Source organism: Phascolarctos cinereus, unplaced genomic scaffold (assembly GCF_003287225.1).
Source record: "Phascolarctos cinereus isolate Bilbo 61053 unplaced genomic scaffold, phaCin_HiC Scaffold_726;HRSCAF=1367, whole genome shotgun sequence".
Classification (NCBI taxonomy): domain Eukaryota; kingdom Metazoa; phylum Chordata; class Mammalia; order Diprotodontia; family Phascolarctidae; genus Phascolarctos; species Phascolarctos cinereus.
The window spans coordinates 420,762,170-420,785,984 of NW_027556098.1; the positions used below are offsets into that span (position 1 = coordinate 420,762,170).

General features: G+C 43.3%; 1 protein-coding gene across 1 annotated transcript; it reads left to right on the forward strand.

Moving 5' to 3' along the window:
- Window positions 1-40: 40 nt before the first annotated feature.
- LOC110220194 (uncharacterized) lies at window positions 41-23,461 on the forward strand. Its single transcript, XM_021004132.2, has 6 exons — window positions 41-767; window positions 5,086-5,135; window positions 6,338-6,493; window positions 13,550-13,676; window positions 14,937-15,032; window positions 20,891-23,461. The coding sequence occupies exons 3-6, from the start codon at window positions 6,461-6,463 to the stop codon at window positions 23,149-23,151; spliced, it is 2,517 nt and encodes an 838-aa protein (XP_020859791.1). The 5' UTR covers window positions 41-767; window positions 5,086-5,135; window positions 6,338-6,460; the 3' UTR covers window positions 23,152-23,461.
- The last annotated feature ends 354 nt before the right edge of the window (window positions 23,462-23,815 follow it).

A 23,815-nucleotide genomic window follows, 5' to 3' on the forward strand; every position in this document is an offset into this window, starting at 1 on the left:
GAGGTCACAAGGTGACGGGGAGGGGCGAGGGAGGACAGGGGAGAAAGCGGAAGTGGAGCGCGGCGCGAGGCCTTCTGGGAAATGTAGTCTTGGGCTCCGCGCATGCCCAGGAGCAAAGGCGGGGGAAGGCTCGGAGAGCTGACTGTGCAACGCTTCCTTCTCCCGCGGGGTCCTTAGCCCCTCCATCCTGCGCCCCGAGACCCCAGTCCGTCTTCAGTAACGCCCCCTCCCCCGTGGGGCCCTCCGGGGCTGATTGTCGGGGAAGGGGCGGGGGAGGGTCGCCCGCAGAGACTTGGGGGGCGGGGTTTCCTCTCTGCGAAGTTGTCCGTGTCCCGGATGGTCGCGGGGCCGAGGGCTCGGCGGGCGCTGACCCCGGGTCAAGGCCAGGGAGCCCCCGGCCCCGCCGCGGAGGTGGGGAGTGGGCGAGTCCCGCGTGGAGGCAGAGTGCCCCCGGAATGTGGGTGCGGATAAGGAGCGTGCCCGCACGTGCGGGCGCCTGGCAGCCTCGTCAGCCGCAGGGCTGAGCCGCAGAAGGAAAGCGATGTTCGGGTTCCCCGCTGCAAGGCAGGACAGCGGCGCGGCGGTGGCTGACCGGGCTCCGCGTGGGCACCAGGGATTCGTGCCAGGCATGCCCGGGGGCTTCAGCTGGTGACGCCGCTGGTTATGGCAGTAACAGCGGAGCCAAGGGCGTGATTATATCGGGAGAAGCAGAAAACGCTTTGGACAACCTACGACGCTCATTCAGGTTAAGAACGCTTGAAATGTAGGTATGCACGGATTTTTCCTTTTTTTTTGTTTTTTGTTTTGTTTTTAGGCAATTGGGGTTAAGTGACTTGCCCAGGGTCACACAGCTAGTAAGTGTCAAGTGTTTGGTCTGAGGCTGGATTTGAACTCAGGTCCTCCTGACTTCAGGGTCGGTGCTGTATCCATTCCGCCACCCAGATGCCTGGACTTTTCCTTAAATGATGAAAAAGCCTCTGCTGGAAGCCACCAGCCAGCATTATTTGTGATGGAGATAAGCTAGAAGCCTCCCCAGTAAGTTGAGGAGTGAAACGAGGATTCCCATTGCCACCGATATCCTGTATTGTTTTAGAAATGTCAGTAATAACCATAGGAGAAGAAAAAAATGGAAACAATCAAAATGGGCAATAAAACTATTTCTTTTGGCCAACGATAATGATGATGTACTTGGAAAATCCTAGAGAGTCACTAAAAAGTGAGTAGAAGCCATGAATAATTTTAGCAAATAGCAGGTTATGAAATAAACCTGCATAAATCATCAGCACTTTTGTACCTCACCAACAAAACCCTGCTGGAAGAGATAGTGAGAGATACTCCCTTTAAATAATAGTAGACAGTATAAAGCACTTAGGAGTATGCGTGCTAGAAAGAAACCCAGGAACTACATGAACATAATTCTAAAACACTTTTTATACAAATAAAGTCAGATTTAAATAACTGGAGAAGTAGAAATTGTTCGTGGATAGACAGAGCCATTATAATAAAAATGACAGTTTTACCTAAACTAATCTATTTATTCAATGCCATCCCAATGAAATTACCAAAAATTATTTTATTGAGTTAGAAAAATAATAATAAAATTCATTAGGAATAACAAAAGGTTAAGAATATCAAAGGAACCAATTAAAAAAAATGTAAAGGAATGAGGTTTAGTAGTACCACATCTTAAACTGTATTGTAGGGCAGTAATTATCAAAACTACTGGCTAAAAATAGAAAGCTAAATCAGTGGAACAAATTAGCCATAACAGTACGCAGTAATAAGTGATTATGGTAACCTTGTGTTTGACAGATGTAAAGATTTAAGCTTTTGGAATAAGAATTCATTACTTGGTAAAAATTGTTGGGATAGCTGGAAGGTAGGGTAGCAGAAATTGGTCATAGACCAGTATCTTAAACCATTTACCTATTGTTGGCCAAGCCTCATTTGGTCGTGATTTGGGCTCTGGTGATTCACCTGAGTATAAATAGCAATTTTTTCTGTTTTGGTAGAAACTCTGAGGGTTTCACCTCACAGATTGATTTTTTTTTTTTGACTCAGTAAAAGAGGCCATTCTGTGCTTCATTCTTACCTAGCTTAATCCCTGAATGGGCATTGCCTCTGACAAACTGAGACCCAAGAAAGACCTTAGCTTAAAACAGCCCTGGTTTCCCACTGCATCTGGGGTCATTTCTAGTGGTCTTGATCTATATCGTGCCACCGGACCCAGATGGCTTCGGAGGAGAGTGAGGCTGGTGACTTGGCACAGCCCTGCCTCGCTTAAATCTAATTCACTTGCAAGTCATTCCATCACCTTCCTGATGTCATGGTTCTCTTCAGAACAAAGGACAAACAACAATCAATAATTGGTCAGTGTCTTTAGGTGCCTCGCTGGGGACCCAACTGGATAGTTCCGGTTGGCCAGCCTTCCTGCCTTCCTTCCATCCTTCCTTCCTTCCTTCCTTCCTGCCTTCCTTCCTTCCTTCCTTCCTTCCTTCCTTCATTTCTTCCTTCCTCTTTTCCTCCCTCCCTCCCTCCCTTCTCTCCCTGTCTCCTCCCTCTTCCTCCCTCCATCCCCATAGGGAATTATACCCTTCATTGCAGGTGCTCTGCCCAAAGGAATATACATTTTGATCCCTGAAATCTCACAAGGTATCTCGGGGTTTACAGGCTAGATTTCTTTTTTAAGGACCATGCCTTAAACTCAAATCATTTTCACTGTCATTGATTGGCTAGCAATACGTCCCAGCCCAGGTGGACTAGAAGGAACATTGAGCGCTGCAGAATCAACGCTTTTGAATTGTGGTGTTAGAGAAGACTTTTTGAGAGTCCCTTGCCCACATAGGAGATTGAATCAGCCCACACTTAAAGAAATAATCCAAGCTGTTCAGTGGAAGGTCAGATACTGAGGTTTAAATACTTTGGTCATGTAATGAGAAGACAGACTGTTGAGAAAGACTGAAGGCAAAAGGAAAAGGGATGGTAGAGGACGAGGTGGATAGATAGTGACAGGAAAGCAACAAATGTGATCTTGGACAGACTTTGACAGGTAGTGGGTGAGTGAAGGGCCTGGCGTGATGTGGTCCATGGGGTCCTGAAGAGTCAGACCTGACTGAACGACTGACACTCCACCAGCATCACAACAGACAGATGGGGAAATTGAGGCAGGGATATGTTAATTGACTTGCCGAGGGTCAGCATCAGACTTTATTTGAACTCAGGTCTTCTGGTGTCCAGCACACAACTCTATCCATTGAGCCACTGAGTGGCCTAAAGAAAACCATCATTCCCAAAATAAATGTCCAACAGATTCCAAACTATTTATACTAGGACTTTTTGCACCAGCAAAGAACTGGAAGCAAAGTGAGTAGCAGTCATTTGAGGAGTGGCTAAAGAAGTGATAGTTAAAGGATGCTATTGAATATTACGGAAGAGTAATGATAAACAATATTTTGAAGAAGAACTCATTATATTTATTCACAGTATGAAATTCCAGATAGCTAATCCTGTCTATGCCACAGCAAAAGGCCTGCCCTCATGAAAGAGATCCATATGTGTTAACCCTAGCCCAGTTCCTTCTGTGTACAGTCAAGTATGAGCTCTAGGTGAAGGCCTTCCCATAGTCATTGCTTTTATAAGACTTCTTTCCAATATGAATATTCTAATGTCCAGTCACCTCCTTCTAGAAAAGGGCATTTCCCCATGAAGTCCATTCATGAATGTGAATCCTCTGATATAAATGAGAGATGATTTCTGGCTGAAGGCCTTCCCACGGTGAGTCCATCTAGGGCTTGTCCCCAGAATGAATTTTCTGTTGTATTCCATTACATTAATGTGTCATAATTTTCTCAGCCATTAGGGCCATTAATAGGTACCTCCTTTTTGTAGTTCTTTGCTGTAATAAACAGAGCCACTAAAATATTTTTGAACACTTGGGCTCTTTTCCTGTTTCTTTGATCCTGCTGGTACTCAGGGCTAATAGAGGTGTTCCAGGATCAAGGAGTATGAACACTTTAGGAACTTCTTGTTCACAGCCTCAAATTGTTGTACAGAAATGCATGGGCCAGTTCACTGCTTCACAAACAGTGTCAGTGTGTCTAACACTCCTCAGGTCTGCCAGCATTTGTCATTTTCATTTTCTGGTCATCTTTGCCAGTCTCAGAATCTTTGTAATTGTTGGTGACTTGGATAAGTGATTAGAGATGTGGTGCATTTTTTTTTGTACGGTGGTTGATAGCGTGGATTTCTTCTTGTAGTTTTCAAAGTAAGAAACTCCTTTGAAAAAAATACTTTAAATCACTGTTGGAAAATTGCAAATGAAAATAGCTCTGAGGTACCACCTCACACCTGTCATGTTAGCTAACAAGACAGAAAAGGAAAATGAAAAATTCTGGAGGGGATGTGGAAAAATAGGACACTGATTGCACTGTTAGTGGAATCATGGATTGGTTTGGGTATTCTGGAAGATGATTTGGAACTCTGCCCAAAGGGCTATCAGACCGTGCATGCTTTTTAACCCAGAAATGCCACTACTAAGTCTGTATCCCAACGAGAGCAAAGAGGAGGGAGAAAGGCCTGTAGGGCATGGATGCCCCAATTTGAAAGAAGAGTGCAGCAGGGGAAGAGCTGGGAGAAGGCTAGGAGGTTCTGTTTAGAAGGAGGAAGGTCTGAGTCCCAAAGTAGGGATAAGGAGGGAGGGAGGTGGTGGTGGAGGTTAAGGAAGAGGAACTCAGCCATGTGAGTGAACCATGGAATTGGAGCCCTGGGCTGGAGTTTGGAGGAGGAGGAGTCAAGTGGAAAACAGTTATTCCAGTGGCCAGTGCGTTCCAAGTGATGGAGGCCAGAGATTGGGGCAGAGAAGTAGGCAGGGTCTGAGGTCCTGCTCTAGGAGACACTGGAGGAAAGGGAAGATCCTGGCTTCTCAGCTGGACTGGGCAGGGTGGGACTCTTGGGAGTGGGAGGGCCTGCCCAGACTGGCTGAGTGGAAGCATGAGCCCTTGTCGCTGATCAAGCTGCCTTCTTTGTTTGGAGCTGTGATTACTCTGCTTTCTCTTGGAGCTGAAATCACTCTGCTTTCTCTTACAGTTGAGAGCCCTCTGCCTTCCGGAAGCCAGCTCTGTGCATGCAGGTCTTAGGTAGGTCTGAGCCAGGGGGCATGAGGCACTCGGATTCTGCTGTCTGACTTTTCCTTTGTATCTCATCCTCCCTGTCTGATCTCATGCTGAGGGTCCTCTAGGACCACCAGGAGCCGTTTTGCCTCCAAACGCTGGCTCTCTGGCTGGCTTCCTGTCAAGGTTCCCCATTACATCGCAAATATCCTAGGGTGCCATCCCCAGCTTTACCATTAGGGTACCAGTTACCCAACCGTCAGACCTCTCCCAAAGGGACCCAGGAGTACTGCCTTCAGCCTCCCATCAGGACCCATCTGTCCTGTCTCCCTGCCCTCAGCTCCTGTTCAGAGATTTGGTTGTCCTGTGAACAACCTTGGCTTTTTTTGAGGACCCAGGCCATAACTAGGACCCAGGCACTGAAAGGCCACTGTCTGGCCTTTCTTAACTGGACCTGTAACTCTTGGGCTGACTCCCTGTCAGATACCAGGGACCCAGATAAGCGGCCTCCAAACTTAATCTCTGAAAGGGTAACCCAGGAGTCCTCCTCAGCTCCTAGTCAGACCCCAGGACATAGCTGTCCTGCTTTCCCAGGCTCAGCTGCCCTCCTGGAACCCTTCTGTCACTCAGATGTCCCTTTTCCCTTCCCCTGGCTTTGTTACAGTGTCTTGCCTCCCAGACCCTTCCTTCCCCAGGCCTCCTCCTTTCCTGCCCCCACTTTTTTCAGAGCCCTCAGGCCCCTCAACTGAGTAGTGGAAAGGATCCTTTCTCCCACCTGAGGCTTCCACTGTTCCTTCCTGGCAGTGCCATCCCATATCCCTTCCCATCCTCAACCTCATAGATCAAGCAGTGAGTGAGTCTGTTGTCTGGATTGTGTGTATGTGTGTGTGTGTGTGTGTGTGTGTGAGTGTGTGAGTGAGTTGGGGATAGGGGATGCAGAGAGGAGGAGAGTACCAACTGGAGGGAGGGATCTGACTCAGGCGTCACTGAGGCTCTGATTTATCTCAGCTCACCCAGGATCTCAAAGCCCCCTCTGGCTTCTGGGTCTCTGTAGAAAGATGGGGCAGGAGAGAAGGAGTAAGAGAAGGAGGGAAGTAGTCTTCCTGTTCAGACCATCTTCATTTCAAGCCTGACCCTACCAGGTACCTCCCCTGCTGGAGTCTCTGCCCTGAGGGCAGGGCCAGGATCTTTGTAACTCCAGTGGGACTTACTCCCTTACATCCCTGTAGGTCACCCTCCTGCCTAGGAAGAGAAGGGAAAGACATCTCCATCTCTGGGATCCTTCTTCCTCCTCAGCTGAGCCTGCAGAGGACCAAGGCCCTGCCCAAGTAGGGAGCCTGGAACCAGAGGGAATGGCCCCTGGGAGCCACAGACCCCCAGCCCAGGTGAGTGTACTCTGTCCTCAGGCTTGATCGACATCAGCCAATGAGGCCATTTCCAGAGACAGGATTGGCTGTGAGGCTGTCAGTCTTTCTTCCCTGTGGATTGTTTCTTTACAAAAATAGGCAGGGAATTGAATACAGTAGTAACCACACTGTCCTGCTCCCTCCTTCTGCCTTTTGAACCGATTCCTGGTAGGTGGGCACCTTGAGCACCAACTCCCCCAGTCCCTGCCCTCTGTTTGTTTTCAGGTTCTCAGTACAAGTGACTGACCAGGGCAACCTCTTTGCTGGTCAGTCCCTATCCCTAGGCCTCATGGCTTTGCTCTCTCTTTTTGTAAAATTAATTTATTTTAATTTATCAGCAATCACTTCCATAAGCTTTTGTGTTTTAAATTTTTCTCCCTCTTCCTCCCCACCACCCTCCCCAAGATGGCACACAATCTGATATAGACTATACATATACATTCCTATTAAACATATTTTCACATTAGTGATGTTATAAGTAAGAATTGGAACCAATAGGAAGAACCACCACAGAGAGGAAACAAAACTCAACAGAAGAAAAAAAATAGCAGATAGTCTGCTTTGATCTGCATTCAAACTCCATAGTTCCTTCTTTGGATGAGGACAGCATTTTCTATCACAAGGCCTTTGTAGATATCTTAGATCCTTGTATTGCTGAGAGGGGTAAAGTCTATCAATATTAGTCTTCATACAATGTAGCTGTTGTGTACAATGTTCTCCTGGTTCTGCTCACTTAGACTCAGCTCAGTCCGTACAGGTCTTTGCAGGTTTTTCTGAAGTCTGCCTGCTCATCACTTCTTCTTGCACAATAGTATTCCATTACATTCATATACCACAACTTGCTCAGCCATTCCCAATTGATGGGCATCCTCTCAATTTCCAATTCTTTGCTACCACAAAAAGAGCTGCTGTGAATATTTTTGCACATGTGGGTCCTTTTCCCATTTGTATGATGTCTCTGGGATGCAGCCCTACAAGTGCTATTGCTGGGTCAAAGAGTATGCGCCTTTTTATAGCCCTTTGGTTGCTCTCTTCTTGCCTGCCCAGCCCCCCTCCCCTACACACAAGTCCTCCCCTCTCTGTTTCTTGTGGCCATGCTGTCCCCTGTAGCCACTGAAGGTCAAAGAAAACCCCTTCCCACCTGAGTCTTGTCTGGACAGGCCTGGAGCAGAGGCCCGAAGGGTCCCCTGGCTCTGGTCCTTAACTGTGTTGTCCTCAGAGCTAAATTGTCCTGGTTCTACTCACTGACTCTGCCTCAGCTCGCATGTGTCTCCCCAGATCTCTCTGAATCTCTTCCCTTTACCATTTTTTAAGTCAAGTCAACAAATGTTTAGAAAGTGGTTCCTCTGTGTCAGACACTGTTTAGAACTTCCTTGGATACAAAGGAAGGAAAAACCAGTTCCTGCCCTCAAAGAGCTCCCAGTCTAATGGGGGAGACATGCTGTCAGCAGCTATGTCCAAACAATCTCTTTGCAGTATAGAAGGGAGGTGCTTTCACAGAGAAGGTTCCAGCGGTTTTGGAGACCTTGAAAAGCATGTTTTCAGAGAGGAGATTTTTATCAGAGACTGGAAGGAAGCCAGGAGGCACAGGTGAAAGGAGAGGGCATTCCAAGCATGAGGGACAGCCATTGGGAAGTCAGAGTGAGGGAATGGAGGGTCTTGGTCAAGAATCAGCCAGGAGGCCAGTGTCCCTGGGTCAGAGAGGAGCTGGAGGGGAGGAAGGTGAAAGAAGACTGGAAGGGGCTTGGAGCTGGTCATGGTGTCTGGTCCGTTCCACAAGCCTTATAAATATTGTCTCATTTGATTCTGTAGTAAGAATTGTCAGGGTTCTTGGTAGAGACGGCCTGAATAAGGCAGCTGCATCCTGTGCACTGTCCCAAAGAGGTCCCCGATGCTTGGCTGTTGTGAGCACAGTGGGAGCTTCACTGATCTGAACCAGGTCTCAGTGTCCTCAACAAGCCATTGGAAGATAAATAGAATATAATTAAAAGAAGGAAGGCACTAGAATTAAGAGGAATTGCAAAGTCCACTTCCTGTAGAAGATGGGATGTTAGTTAAGACTTGCTGCAAAGCCAGTAGACAGAGATAGGAGAGGATTCCTTTGATGGAGGACAGCCAGAGAAAATGCCCTGCCCAGAGAGATGGAATGTCTTCTTCTGGTGTGGCAAGGAGGCCAGAGTCATTGGACCAGTGAGTGGGGGCAGGAAATCAGGTGTGAGGAGACCAGAATACCAGGCGATGTCCAGGTCATGATGGGCTTTCAATGCAAGACAATTTGCATTTGATCCTGGAGGTGGTAGGGAGCCACTGGAGTTTATGGAGTAGAGGAGTCACATGATCAGACCTGCAGTTTAGGGAAATTGCTTTGTGGACCAAATGGAGGACCCATTGGAGTGGGGGCAGCCTTGAGGCCGGCTGACCCAGCAGCAGGCTACTGCAGCAGTCCGAGGGCCACATGATGAGGACCTGCACCAAGGTGGTTGTAGTGTCAGAGGGGAGAAGAGGGCGTGATTGAGAGATGTTGCAAGGTACAATCCACAGACCTGGGCATCAGATAAGAGAAGAGGGGAGAGAAATGGGAGTTGAGAATGATGTCTAGGTTTGCTGGAAGCATGGTATTGCCTTTGACAGTAAGAGGGAAGGTAAAAAGTTCTCTTCTGGACCTGGTGAGTTTATACTACTGGACATCATGTTGGCGATATTTAAAGGAGGCTGGGAGCAGAGTTAGCTCAGGTTGAGGGGCTTCTGTTTTTAAGGTAAAATAAGGGGCAGGTTCTGGAATGAGAAGGATTGGGTCTTCAATGGTCCATCAATAGTAAGTACCTACTGTGTTCCAGGTCAGGTGCCAAGGGGCTAGAAATTCAAATTTAAGATGAGAGACAGTTCCTGCCCTCACAGAGCATATGATCTAATGTGGGAAGACACCATACAGAAGGAAACTGAAAAGTGGAGAGGGATGGCAGCAGGTACCAGACCCTGGGGTGTGGTGAAGTCAATGAGAAATGCCAAAGGAGTGTAGCAGGTGAGAAATGAGTATTTAAGCTGAGCTCTCCCCTTAAATGGAGGTTTGGTTTCCATGGCCCCACCCTCTAATCAGAGAGGCAGAGGGTAGTGATGACTGATGAGACATTACAGGGGCATGAGGTTATCCCAGTAAGAGACTCTGGTGCATGGCGAATGAATCAGTCAAATAAATCTCACAGGTAGTGCAGCTAGGTGAGAAATGAGAGGTATGAGCTGAGCCCTCTCCTTAAATGGATGTTTGGAGTTCATGGCCCCACCCCACACTGGTGAAGGATGGATGTGGGAAGAGAGAAAAAACTTTGGAATAGAAGGCAAAGAAGTTTGGAAATTTCTGTTGGGAGTGAGTTAGGAATTTTAATTATCAATCGACAAAGGACTGCCTTCCTTCAGTGAGAGTGTGGGCCCTGTGAATAAATTCTATGAAATGAAAAACAATGAGTTAAGAGGCTCTAGTTGGAAGAAAAGGTGGAAAGAGATCAATCAGTTCCTTAACTGTTCATAAGAGAAATATTAAAAAGATAGGATGTTAAAGATGAAATGCGACTTCAAATAGAGCGGAAATCTGTTGTTTAAAAGAACAAACCAAAATGATGAAAAAGTAAAAAGCATTTTATCCATATGATAGAGAATTGCTCCAACATAATAGAAACTCTAAAAAAAGTGAGTCATTAACTATAACGGAAGTGGAAGAAAATGACCCCGAAGACCATCAGATTCCTAGCACACTGGCCAAATGTGTTCTCCATTTAGCAGGTTGGAGAAATAAATGACCTAGCCCAAGGATGGACATATTTTCAGGTCTGGTCAGCCCCTCCTCCACGTGGTTCATCAGTCTGCCTCAAGTCATTCTCCCAGTTCCCAGAGATTGAGGGGCATGTTTAGACTCTGTATTTTTTCATGAGGCAACTGGTAACGTCTTCCTCAGGAATTAGATCAAACCCCATCTTGGTTAATAAAATATTACCTTTATTTGTGAATGAAGGAAATCTCTGTTCCACTTCTTAGTTATTCTTATTTCTGTAAAACTAAATATCAAATTTAGTGAATATATGCCATTTACAAATGAAAGCACCCATAAAGCAAAAAGGCATTGAATGCTTTGACCATCATACCCAGAGCCACCTCAAGACCTCAGTATAACACTAGGTAGCTTTTTTGCCCATGATTGGAAACAGTCTCATACCACCTTAGTTCAGTCCAGATTGTGATTAATATATCTTAATAATTCTTTTCATCTTTTCTTTTTTTTTGTAAATTTTTTATTTTAAATTTAACTACCAAACGAGAAAAGGAAAAAAAAAAGCCCAGTGCTATGTATACAGCAGACTAAGAGAGGATTCAGTGTAAAACAATAAATTTCCATTTGAAGACAATCTTTTTATTAAATACTACACGTTGTCTTCAAAGTTGCCCAGTTCTTCTTTGCTTCCTTTTTGGTTTGCCTGTGTTCTCTGCTGTGTCCTTTTTATTTTATTTTTTTTCCCCTCATTCCCCTCACCCTAAAGAAGGCTACAATTAAACATACACACACACATATCCACATACATAGATATCTGTAAACATACACACATATACACATGGACACTCATACGCATGTATGTAAGACTGTACTATGCTTATTTCCACTTGTCATCTATTCCTCTCAAGGTGGATAGCATTTTTCTTCATAGGTCCAACTCTTTCCATGTTTTTCTAACTCAGCGCTCATCATTTCCTATACCAAAGCATTATTCTAACCCACTCACATCTATCTTAGAGATTATCTGTAAAAGTTTTTTCCCTCGGTTTTCTGCATTCCTTCTATTCTTGACTACATAGGTTTTATTCATGCAAGAAAAATTTAATTTAAAATAATCCAAATAATCTATTTCATACTTCAACAATGTTCTCACCTCCTAATATATTTTAAAGTCTGATACTGTTGAATCTGTTTCTTTTTTACATCTTTTTTCCCTGGTTTCTTTGAAGTTCCTGACCTTTTGTTCTTCCAAATTAACTTCATTATTATTTTTTCTAATGAAGTAAAATAATTTTTAGTAATTTAATTGGGATGGCATTATATAAATAGATTAGTTAGATTAAGTTGTCATTTAAAAAATTGTATTGGCTTTACCTACCAATGAACAATAAATATTACTTCAGTTATTTAGATCTGAGTTTATTTGTATAAAGAGTGTTTTATGTTTGTGTTCATATAGCTCCTGTGTCTCTTTTGGCAGGTATACACTCAGGTATTTATACTGTCTAGTTATTTTAATGGTCTAGAACAATATTGAATAATATTGTGGATGCATGGTGTAGTTTCTCTGTTTTTCACTTTTGTTTAAATCTATTTTGACTTTAACTTTGTCTGAGATCATGATTACTATCCCTGCTTTTTTTTACACATTAAATTCTACTCCTGCCCTTTATTTTTATCTTTGTATATATTTCTCATTTTTATTGTTTCCTGAAAGCAATATATTGTTGAATTCAAATTTTTAATCTGCTGTCTGTTTCCATTTTATGGGTAAACTCATCCCATTCACATTTTAAGTTACAGTTACTTGTGTATTTTCCTCCTTCCTTCTCACTATCCTTCTCACCCTATTTACTCTATCCCTCCTCCTCTACTTTACTTCTACCCACTACCTTGTCTTCCTATTACTTTACCTACCCAACCCTCTAAGAGTCCTTTCCTTATCCTCCCCTCACCCTATCCTCTTGCCCTCTTATTTTTTTCTGAATTCAGAAGACTTTTATACTCATATATATCTATATCTGTTCATCCATCCATCTATCCATCCATCTATCTATCTGTCTGTCTGTCTATCTATGTATCTATCCATCTATCTATCTGTCTTCTCTCTTTAACCCATTCCTGATGAGAGTAAGGTCCTAGCATGACCTCCCCTCCCCCTACTAGCTTCTTCTGTATCAGTTTTTCTTTTTATGTGTCATTTGTGTAAGGTAATTAATTGCTCCTTTTCGTCTCTTCCTACAGTTTTATTTCTTTAAAAGCACCCCATCGTACTCAGCTCAGCCCACGCTTTCTTTCAAGTTACCCAAATAATGATGACAGTTGTAAGAGTACTGCTAATATTTTCAGATGTATGAAGTAAACAATTTGACCTTGTTGAATCCCTTATAATTGGTTTTTAATGTTTACTGTATATTTCGCCTGGGTGTCATATGTCAAATGTTCTGTTAAATGTATGTTTTTAAAAAAAAATTTTTATTTAGGATTATACTTAGCTTTGCTACATAAATTACACTTGGTCATAAAACCAGCTCTTTTGCTCTACAGAATATAGTATTCCAAGACCTGTGGTCCTTCATTGTAGTTGCTACTAGGTCTTGTGTAATCCTTGTTGTAGCTCCATGATATTAATACTTTTTTTTTGTTGTTGTTGTTGTTTCCAATATTTTCTCCTTAACCTGGGAGCTTTGAAATTTGGCTGTGATAGTTCCATAAATTTTCCTCTTGGGATCTCTTTCAGGTGGTGTTTGGTGGACTTTTTTCTATTTCTCCTTTCACTTGTTCTAGAATTTCAGGGCAGTCTTTCTTGATAATTTCTTGTGATATCATTTCAAGATTCTTTTTTTTATTATAATTTTCAGCTAGTCTGACTATTCTTATATTATTTTTCCTCGACTTATTCTCCAGATCGATTGTTTTTCTGATGAGATGTTTCTCATGCTCTTCCATTTTTTTCATTCTTTTGATTTTGTTTCATGATTTGTGTCTCTTATAGAACATGTAACTTCTCTCATTCCATAGGGAAAAGCAATTCCCAGTAACACATTTCTCAATTTTATTCCAATTGCATATATAAAAAGCTGTTCTCAGTATTCCACTGAGCTTTTCATGACTGTGCTTCTAAGTGTTGGCTGTGCTACTCATGAAGGGCATAACCTTTGGGGAAATCCTTTTTCTATTTGTCTGTTTCCTCATGTAAATTGATGAGGGTTGGACTAGATCAATTCTGAAGTCTCTTTTAGCTCCAAGTCCTATCATTTTTGATGGTTTAGGGGTTGGTGACATTCAAGGATGTGGTTGTGGACTTCACCCCAGAGGAGTGGGGCCTCTTGGACCATTCTCAGAAAGAGCTGTACAAGGAGGTCATGGGGGAGAATGCCCGGAACCTGTTGTCCCTGGGTAAGGACACTAACCCTGGTAAATCTGAGTCCACTATCAAAGGGACTGCCTTCTTTCCTTCCCCAGTATGCAGTTTGTAGCATTTATCAGTAATTGGAAAGGCCAAAACGCTGATCTCTTGGGTCCAAGAGACAGGGTCCTCCTACTGCCTGGTTTTCCTGTAAAAGGTCTTTGTTGTGTGTGTAGGGAGCTGGGACTTTCCTTTGTTGCTCCTGAAGCTGCCTGTTACTGGTTCTGGGGAGGCTGAGGTCAAAGATCAAGCCAATGAAGAATCTCAGAGGTTATTTCTAGTCCAGGGGTGGGGCCACATGTGGCCTTCTAGGTCCTTGGGTGTGGCCTTTTGACTGAGTCCAAGTTTTACAGAACAAATCCTTTTTCTTAGGGGGATTTGTTCTGTGAAGTTTGGATTCAGTCAAAGGGTCACATTTGAGGGCCTAGAGGGCCCCATGTAGCCTTGAGGCTGCAGATTCCCTACCCTTGATCCAGTCTAACCTTTCCCTGAACATGAATTTTGTCTGCCAAATTTCTGAAAACCACTCATGCAGTTTTTCCTTGGAGATGGCACCCCCTACCTCCCAAAATAGCCTCTTCCTCTTTGGGTGGGTCTGGTTTTTGGAAGGTTCTTCCTAAAGTTGTAGCTCACAGCTACTAGTCTTACTCTCAAAAGCCTCATTGTATTTCCTTGATACTTCCCCAAAACTCCAGTTGCAAATGGTGAGGAAGGAAGGGGAGGAAATAATCATTTCTGCATGCCGGTTACGTGCCAGGCACTGTGCTGAAAGCTGTCTTTACAAATATGAGCACATTGGATCCTCAGAACAAGCCTGTGAAGTAGATGATGTTACTATCCACATTTTACAGTCAAGGAGACTGAAGCAGACAGAGATCGTGCGACTCGCCTGGGGCACTTAGGGCATAAGTGTCGGAGACCAGGTTTGAGGCCAGGGCGGCCTGCATCCAGGCCCAGTGCTCTCTGCGCTGCACTGTAAGATGCCTCTCAATGTCTAGATAAGGAAATCTATGGAATCAGCTCATCCTTCTCTGGAGGAAGAGGAAAAACCAGAACTCTCTGACTCTAAATTGGCTTCCAGATGACCTTCCCATCCCCCACCAAAGCTCTCAACAATAAATACTGAGAAAACCTTCCTTGAGGAGTCGTGAACCCTCCTGTGACCCTTCCTGCATGCCCCCTTTCCCTAAAAGGAACTAAGTTACTGGTGTCATTCCATCCTCATCCCTTCCTTCTCCCCGCATGCCCAGGACTTCCAGTTCCCAGGGAAGATTCAATCTCCCATTTGGGACAAGGAGAAGCACCATGGATGCTAGAGATAGAAGACCCCAGAACCTCCTGTCCAGGTGAGTGAGGGGAAAGCAGGTCTGTGAGGGCTGTTATCACATGACACAGTGAGGGGAGTGCTAGATTTGGGGGCAGGAAGACCTGACTTGAAATTTTTTTTCAGATACTTTTTAGCAGTAAGATCCTGGGCAAGTCTCTGAACCTGTGAGTCTCAGTTTCCCCATCTGTGAAATGAAGGAGTGGCCTTTCATTTCCATTGCAGTGATAAAACTATGATCCTGTAATATCCATTGGTTGCAGCTCTGGGTCACAGAGCTCTCCTGAAGGTATCCAGGCAGACTTAGGCTGTCTGATACAAGGTCTTTCGTAGACCTTCTTCAAGTTAACAAGCATTCATTAGGCCAGTGCTATGTGCCAGGCCTCATGTTATGTGCTGGGAATTCAAAGAAAGGCTAGGGGCATCCCCTGCTCTCAAGGAGGTCATGGACTAGTGGGGAAGACAACATGGACAGAATGATGTAAAACGTGCCAACTCCAGGTTAGATTGGAGCTAGTCAGGGAGGGAAGGCACTTAGATTGAGGAGGGTTGGAAAAGCCTTATTGTGGAGGGTAGGCTTCGGTTGGGGCCTTAGGGAAGCCAGTAGGAGCATTCTAGGCATGAGGGGCCACCAGGGAAAGCCCATGGAAACTGGAGATGGTGTGTCCTGTTCTAGGCATAGAAAGGAGGCCTTTGCTACTGGATTGTATGTGGAGGGGGAGTAAGATGAAAGAAGACTGGAAAGGGAGGAGGTGGGCAGATGATGAAAGCTCTAAGAGCCCAGCAGAGGATTTCATATGTTATCCTGGTGCTAGGGAGCAGCTGCAGTTTATTGAGGAGGCAGTAACTTGGTCAGATGGGAGCTTGAGGAGGATGAGCTTGACAGCTGGGTAGAGCATTGACTGAGCTAGGGAGAGACCCAAGCAGCAGGCTTTTTCAGTACTGCGGGTATGAGGCAATTGGGGCCTGAACCTAGAAGGTGGCAGTGTTGGGAGACAGGGGAGGATGTATGTGAGAGGTGTTACAGAGGTGGAATTAGCAGGACTTTCCAAAAGATTGAAGATGGAGGGGGGATGATGGTATGAGTGTGAGAGATGGTGAGCAGTGGATGACACCTCTTTTATGAACCTGGACAATCGAAAGGGTGACCTGGATGATGTTAGGAAAGTAGAAAGATGGGAGAGTTGGGGGGGAAAGATAATGAGGTTAGTTTGGGACATGGCATGAGGAGAACCCAAAGAGAGGAGAATCACCAAAACCTAGAGAGAAGAAAGTATCAAGGAAAGGGGATGAGTAATGGTGTCAAAAGCTTCAGAGAGGTCAAGAAGAATGAGGACTGAGAAAAGGGCTTTTTGGTTTAGCAATCAGGAGATCACTGGTAACTCTGGAGAAGGGAGTTTTAGTTAAAGAGTGAAGTTTGAAGCCAGACTGCAGAGTTTAGGTGTAAAGGAGTTGGAGACCTTCTACTTTACTTCTGCCTTGCCCTCCTATTGCTTTACCTACCCACTTCTCTAAGAGTCCCTCCCTTATCCTCCCTCCCCACCCTATCCCCTTGCCCTCTTACTTCTTTCTGAATTTAGAAGACTTTTATACTCATACATATCTATATATCTATCTTGGTGTTTAGTTATGAAAGGGAAGAGACACGTAAGACAATATGTACTGAGGATGGATGAATCAAGTGAAGGTTCCTTGAGGACTGAAGACAAATGGTTTCATTTGTGTCAGTAGGGAAGGAGCCAGTAGAGAGGGAGAGATTAAAAATTAGTGAGAAAATAGAGATGATAGAGTAGGGAGTAGATGGGATGGAATGGGACCACTTGGGCAAGTTTGCCTTGTCAAGCAGGAGGGCCCCCTCTTCATGTGATGCTGGTATAAAGGAGGAAAAGAAGGTATCTGATTTACGTGAGATGAGGAGATAAGAGAGCTCTTAGTAAATGTCCAGTTGTTGCAGTGAAATATTAGGCCAAGTTTTTAGCTAAGAGAAGGGGTGAAGGTGAGCAAGCCATATGGGAAGATTAGAGAGGAATGAAAAGATTTGAAAAAGCTGCTATGATGAGTGGGATAGGGAGTCATGGAATTGTCAGAGGATTGCCTTGCCACAGTGGAGGCCCAGTTAGCATAGTATTTGCAGTGAATACAGGTGACCTGGAATCATGATTTTCTTTCTCTCCATTCAGCAGCACATGTACAGTAGTGAAAGCCAGTGTCTTACCTAGAGGTCATCCATGGCTGAGGTTTGCATAAGTCATCACCTCAAGTGCCTTTCCTGATCTTTATGGTCCAGTCTTTGTCTCCATTCCTGGGAAATCATTTGCCATATTCATGTAGATTACTGGCACATTCATTTTAGGGGCATAGGAGGTACAGACTCCCAGGTGTTCCATAGCAGGAGACCATTGGGTAAACTTTGTGATCTCCAGTATTTGGTCTGATCAGATGCCATCCACAGGTCCCGTCCATCAGGATCTGGACAAAGGTAACTCCTTGTACAGCATAAGGTGAAAGAAGGAGACAGAAAACAAATCTGAGGCCAGAACCTATGTTTGACCAATGGAGAGAGACTAGATTCTAGGGGTTGAGGTAGAAGTTAGGGCTTTGTATTGGCCCTAGGCCCAGAAAGCCAGTCAAGAAACACTGATTAAGTGACTCTTATGTTCTAGAGGTGTACGGGGGTTCAAGGAGGACCAGCATCTCTGGTGTGAATGCTTACTAAGTCCTTTGTAAGGTAATTCATTCACTTTTGGTGTCTGTCTGGCACTGAGCTCTCACCCAGGATCCAAGAAGGTGTACAATGTGCAGTGGCCATATCCTAGTAAACTGTCTTGGCAGACAGGCTAAGCTGGGTTGAGGGTAACTGATGGACCTCTGTACCCCAAGTATGTGAAGATTTCCTTCTGCAGAATAGGCTGATGAGAATAATTTGTTCCAGTGGCCATGAAGGTGGCTGAAGCAGGCACGGTGGAGTGCATGATGTTGGTGAGACATTAAAGATGGCAAGGTCATTCTCTGTATCCTGGGCCATTGCCAGCCATCTTGGTTTTTGTCCTGCCGGCAGACCTTGATTACTCTGGAAGAAAGTGAGGCCGATGGCTTTGTGCAACTCTGCCTCCCTTCAATCTAATTCACATGCTAGTCAAGACATCACCCTGTGATACCACTGGTCCTCTTTGAAGCAAAGGAGAAAACAACAGCTATATTCTAGGCATTGTGCTAAGCTCTGGGGATATAAACAAAGTCAAAAGACAGCTCTTGTCAAACAGCTGTCTAGTATAGCTATGCCTTATACAAAGAGGGAGAGGGTTTGAGAAACAGTAACAAATCATGAGCCTCCATCTTAGGTGATCCAGGCAAAAGAAAGCGTTTTGGTATGTAGATACATTAAGTTCAACAGGAATAGAAGTAAATAGAAGGAGAGAGGAGAATGTCAGTTCAAGAAGGAGAGCAGAGTTGAGGAAAACTAGTCTAACAATGATGATGAAGATGATGGTGATTGCGATGATGACCATGATGGTGATGATGGTTGCGATGATGATAGTGATGACGATGGTGGTGGTGATGACAATGGTGGTGACGATGATGATGGTGATGCTGATGATGGTGATGGTGATGCTGATGATGGTGGTTATGATGATGGTGATGATGGTGATGCTGACGATGGTGATGATGATCGTGTTGGTGATGGTGATGATGATGATGGTGGTGGTTATGATGATGAAAGTGATGATGGTGATGATGATGATAATGATAGCTAACAATTACGTCTAGTGCCTCATAGGTTCCAAAAACCTTACAAGTATTTTCTCATTTGATGCTCACAAGAAGCCTAGAACCTGGGTGCTATTATTATTCTCATTTTATAAATAAGGAAACTAAGACAAACAGAAGTGCTGTGATTTCTCCAGGTGCCATTGCTAGCAAGTTTCTGAAGTACCTCAGGAACTCAGCTCTTCTTGGCTTCAGGCCCAGCATTCTATCTCAATGGAGGATAAGTTCAAATCAGAAAATAGCCTTAAGACTGTAATGAGAGACAGGAGAAGGACTGTTTTTGTACAAGAGTTGTAAAGGTTCATGATAATTTCAGGATCACTTGTAAGGCATTCATGGTTTTCATGGAGCCTGCCATCTGTGCAAATATTTTTAACTTGATGATCTGGTGATTACCCTGGTGGTGAGATGTGCTTACAAGGTAACCTGGGAGTGAGGAAAGTACTCTGGTGCAGTGACAGAAAACAAATGATCAGATATGCTTCCCTGTGACCATCCACTGGGAATCGATTTGCACGGGAATTTCAGACCTTTCTTCCTGTTGGGAAGCAATTTGATGTTAGGTTGAGAAACTGAAGGAACATGTTGAACTTAGTCAGAAGTGGTCAGGTTTTGATATAATCACTGCCTGATCTTGAAAAGCATCAGATACCTGGTTATGACAGTGTGGAGTCACTGCAGAAAGAAAACTATTATGCTTGAAACATACATTCTTATTGTTTCAGAGGAAAATCTATTTACATTTATTTTATTTTTATTTAAAAATATTTACAACACAGTTGGGCAGTTATTTTTTGCTCCATGTTCCGTTAAAGAAATTTTAGCTCAAACTCCTTAGACCATTATTGTGAAGCCCCAAGGATTCTGTCAACCACAAAATAGGAAGGGCTGCTATAGGACTAATAGTGAAGCATGCTGTTCACTTCCCAACTGAAGGGTGATAAACTCAAGGTCCAATATAAGACATAATATTTTGGATGTGGGAAACTGATAAATTTTTTATCATGCTTATTTTGAGGATTTTGGTTTTTCTTTTTTGAATTAGGGAGCGGAAACATTCAAAGATAAACTTTAAAAAAAGCGAGATAATGGCTGTTCTAGACAAACAGTGATGGACCAGAACAGAATATAGTATGCCTCAGATGAATACGAAAACCAAGGTTGGCAGTCATGATGTGGTCTTGGACATGAGAAGAGAAAAAGTAAGATAAAAGGAATCACCAGGGAAATTAAACTGTTTTTATAGATGTGATAGGTAATGAAATAATGTGAATACTTAATACACGTGCCGCAAATGTGCCATTTGTAGTGATAGAAATCTGTGATAAAGAGAAGCTGAGACACAAAGGCCTGAGCACAGTCCGTCTGTCAGCAAGGCCAGCAGTGGCCAATGAGTAGGATCCAAGGCTCCTTGATTCCCAGGGATCCATCCGACAGAGCAGCTCTTTTGTAGCAGTTGGTTACGTGAGGGACGTGGTGCAATCTGAATTAAGAGTGTGCTTGGTCTGAAGTGAAGATGGCTGTGGATTGACTCAGAGAGGGGAGCTCCAGAACCCACAGCAGTGGGGAAAACAGAGTTGACTCACATTCTCTGGAAAGTCTTGGGAGCAAACATCTTATGACTAGACTGATTCATCTTTCCTTTCCCCTTTCTCCTTTCTGTGGTGGGGAAAAACTCACGGACTCATTGCTGAGTCCTGTTACTTGGCAGCTGTAGCCTTCTATTCCAGTGGGAGACACTGGTCCAGTCCTGGCAGTCAGCGACCTTTGAGTGATGCCTTCCTAAAGAAACTTTTTCACACAGCTAAATGCAGAATAATAATCACCATTTTTAATAGGTACAATGAAATTAACTACAGAAAATGACAAGAATTATAACTTTAAAAATCCAGCCACATTTGGTTTTTAAAAAACAAAAACTCAAATTAATTTTTGTAGTACTTTTCTCATACTCTTCATTTGGCATTAGCTTGTACTTCTGCAGGAATGCTTCTAAATCTCTTTTCCTAGAAATAGATAATAAATCACTTAACTTTTTGTGTCAATGGAGGGTAGAAGATACACTCGTGTATATGTGTATGTGTCCTATAAATGTTTGTTTTTTTCCTTCAGGTGGAAAAATGGGGCTTGAAATGAGGGAGACAGCTGCCAAGCTGAGTATTTCTGTGGAAGAATCACAACAGCCAAGATTCAGGAATAATGGTCATTGCAACCTCAGTGTGAGAGAAATCAATGACTCTGATACCAAGAAAGAGGAAAAACAAAAGAGTCACTGTGAATTTCATAAAGGTAGAAAGAGTTTCAGGCAATGTTCATTCCTAATTCACTGTAAGGCAAGGGACTCAGAGAATGGCTGTTGTCAGGATAGTAAACATAAGGAATACTTTACTGAGCTGAGAGAGCTTGTTGAGTCTCAGGAGAAGACTCCTGAAGTGCAAACTTATCAATGTAATCGATGTGAGATGGCCTTCAGCTTAAAATCAAAGCTTATTAGACATCAGAAAAATCACACTGAAGAAATGCTTTGTACACATAATGACAGTGAGAAGGCCTTCAGCCATAATTCAAAGCTCATTGACCACCAGAAAATTCACAATGGAAAGACAGATTATGAATGTAATGAACATGGTAAAGCACTTAAGGGACTATCACCACTTATTTGCCATCAGAAATTTCATACTAATGAAAAGCTACATAAGTGTATGCAATGTGGAAAAGTCTTCGGGCGACAGTCATCCCTTATTTCCCACCACAGAACTCATACTGGAGAGAAATCTCATGAGTGTGGTAAAGCTTTCAGTGAAAACTCATCTCTTATTGTACATCAGAGAAGAAAGAAATCCTTTGAATGTAATCAGTGTGGAAAGACTTTCAAACAGAGCTCTAGTCTTACTGTACATCAGAGAATCCACACTGGAGAGAAACCTTATGAATGTAATCAATGTGGAAGGGCTTTCAGATGTAGTTCTAATCTTGTTCTACATCAGAGAATCCACACTGGAGAGAAACCCTGTAACTGTATTCAGTGTGGAAAGACTTTCAGATGCAGTTCTAGTCTAGCTAAACATCAGAGAATTCACACTGGAGAAAAACCTTATGAGTGTTATCAATGTGGAAAGACTTTCAGACAGAGCTCCAACTTTGCTGAGCATCAGAAAATCCACACTGGAGAGAAACCATATGTATGTAATCAATGTGGAAGGACTTTCAGATGCAACTCCAATCTTGCTCTACATCAGCGAATCCATACTGGAGAAAAACCTTATAAATGTAATCGGTGTGGAAAGACTTTCAGACAGAGCTCTGGTTTTGCTGAGCATCAAAAAATCCACACTGGAGAGAAACCTTATGAATGCAGTCAATGTGGAAAGACTTTCAGATGCAACTCTAATCTTGTTCTACATCAGAGAATCCACACTGGAGAAAAACCTTATAAATGTAGTCATTGTGGAAAGACTTTCAGACAGAGCTCTAGTCTTACTGATCATCAGAGAATTCACACTGGAGAGAAACCTTATGACTGTAATCAGTGTGGAAAGGCTTTCAGATGCAGATCTAGTCTTGCTTTACATCAGAGAATCCACACTGGACAGAAGCCTCATGAGTGTCATGAGTGTGGTAAAGCTTTTATTGAACACTCCTCCCTTATTGTACATCAGAGAATCCACACTGGAGAGAAACCTTATCTATGTAATCAGTGTGGAAAGACTTTTACACAGAGTTCCAGTCTTGCTTTACATCAGAGAATCCACAGTGGAGAGAAACCTTATAAATGTAATCAATGTGGAAAGACTTTTACAAACACATCCAATCTTGCTCTACATCAGAGAGTCCACACTGGAAAGAAACCTTATGAATGCAATCATTGTGGAAAGACTTTTACACAAACCTCCAATCTTGCTGAACATAAGAGAATCCATACTGGAGAGAAACCTTATGAATGTAATCATTGTGGAAAGACTTTCAGATGCAGCTCCAGTCTTGTTGATCATGAGAGAATCCACACTGGAGAGAAACCTTATGAATGTAATCAGTGTGGAAAGGCTTTCAGATGCAGCTCCAATCTGGGTAAACATCAGAAAATCCACACTGGAGAGAAACCGTATGACTGTAATCTATGTGGAAAGACTTTTAGACACAGCTCCAGTCTTGCTCTACATCAGAGAACCCACACTGGAGAGAAACCTCATGAATGTCATGAATGTGGCAAATCTTTTAGGGATCACTCATCTCTTATTGTACATCAGAGAATCCACACTGGAGACAAACCTTATGAATGTAATCTGTGTGTTAAAACCTTCCGGCAACAGTCATCCCTTATTTCCCATAGGAGAATTCATAGGAGATATGAACCGTATCAGTGTAATAAATGAGGAAAGGCATTAAGATGGACTATAAATCTTGTCAAACATCATAAAATTCATTCTGCCCACGTGCTTAATAGAAGACCTCTTGCTTCACCGTAGACCTCATTAGACAACCCAAATTTCATACTGTGAATAAAGCCCTATAGGTGTAATGGATTTTTCTCTGAAATGCTACTGTTTTCAATTCTCAATAATAGTCCATATCATTCATATACAGTAACTTCATTAGCTGTTCCCCAATTGATTAATACTCACTTGTTTCCTGTTCTTTGTTGACACAAGTAATTCTTATAAAAATATTTTGGTAACTGTTCGACATTTGTTTCCGTAATGATTTCTTTAGGATAATAGGTGGTACAGTGGATACAGTGTTGCTCTTGGAGTCACAAGATTTAAGTTCAAATTCAGTTTCTGACATTTGCTGTGTGACCCTGGGCAAGTCATCCAATCTATTACTACCTTAATTTTCCCCATCTGTAGAGTATGTATACTAAGAACACCCACCTCACAGGGTTAATGTGAGGATCAAATAAGATTAATACCTGTAAAGCACATTGTAAACATTAAATCACTACGTAAATGCAAGTTATTATTACTCCGTAGGGCCATTAGGCTCATAGTGGAGTCATTTGCTAAAAGTTATGGATAGTTTAGTCACTTTTCTTGTAAT

Bases quoted from the DNA above. Each gene is read 5' to 3' on its own strand.
- LOC110220194 (XM_021004132.2), top strand. From the start codon at position 6,461: ATGGCCCCTGGGAGCCACAGACCCCCAGCCCAG. The intron at 6,494-13,549 runs GTGAGTGTACTC...TTGATGGTTTAG, and splicing joins GCCACAGACCCCCAGCCCAG to GGGTTGGTGACATTCAAGGA. The intron at 15,033-20,890 runs GTGAGTGAGGGG...TTTTTCCTTCAG, and splicing joins CCCCAGAACCTCCTGTCCAG to GTGGAAAAATGGGGCTTGAA.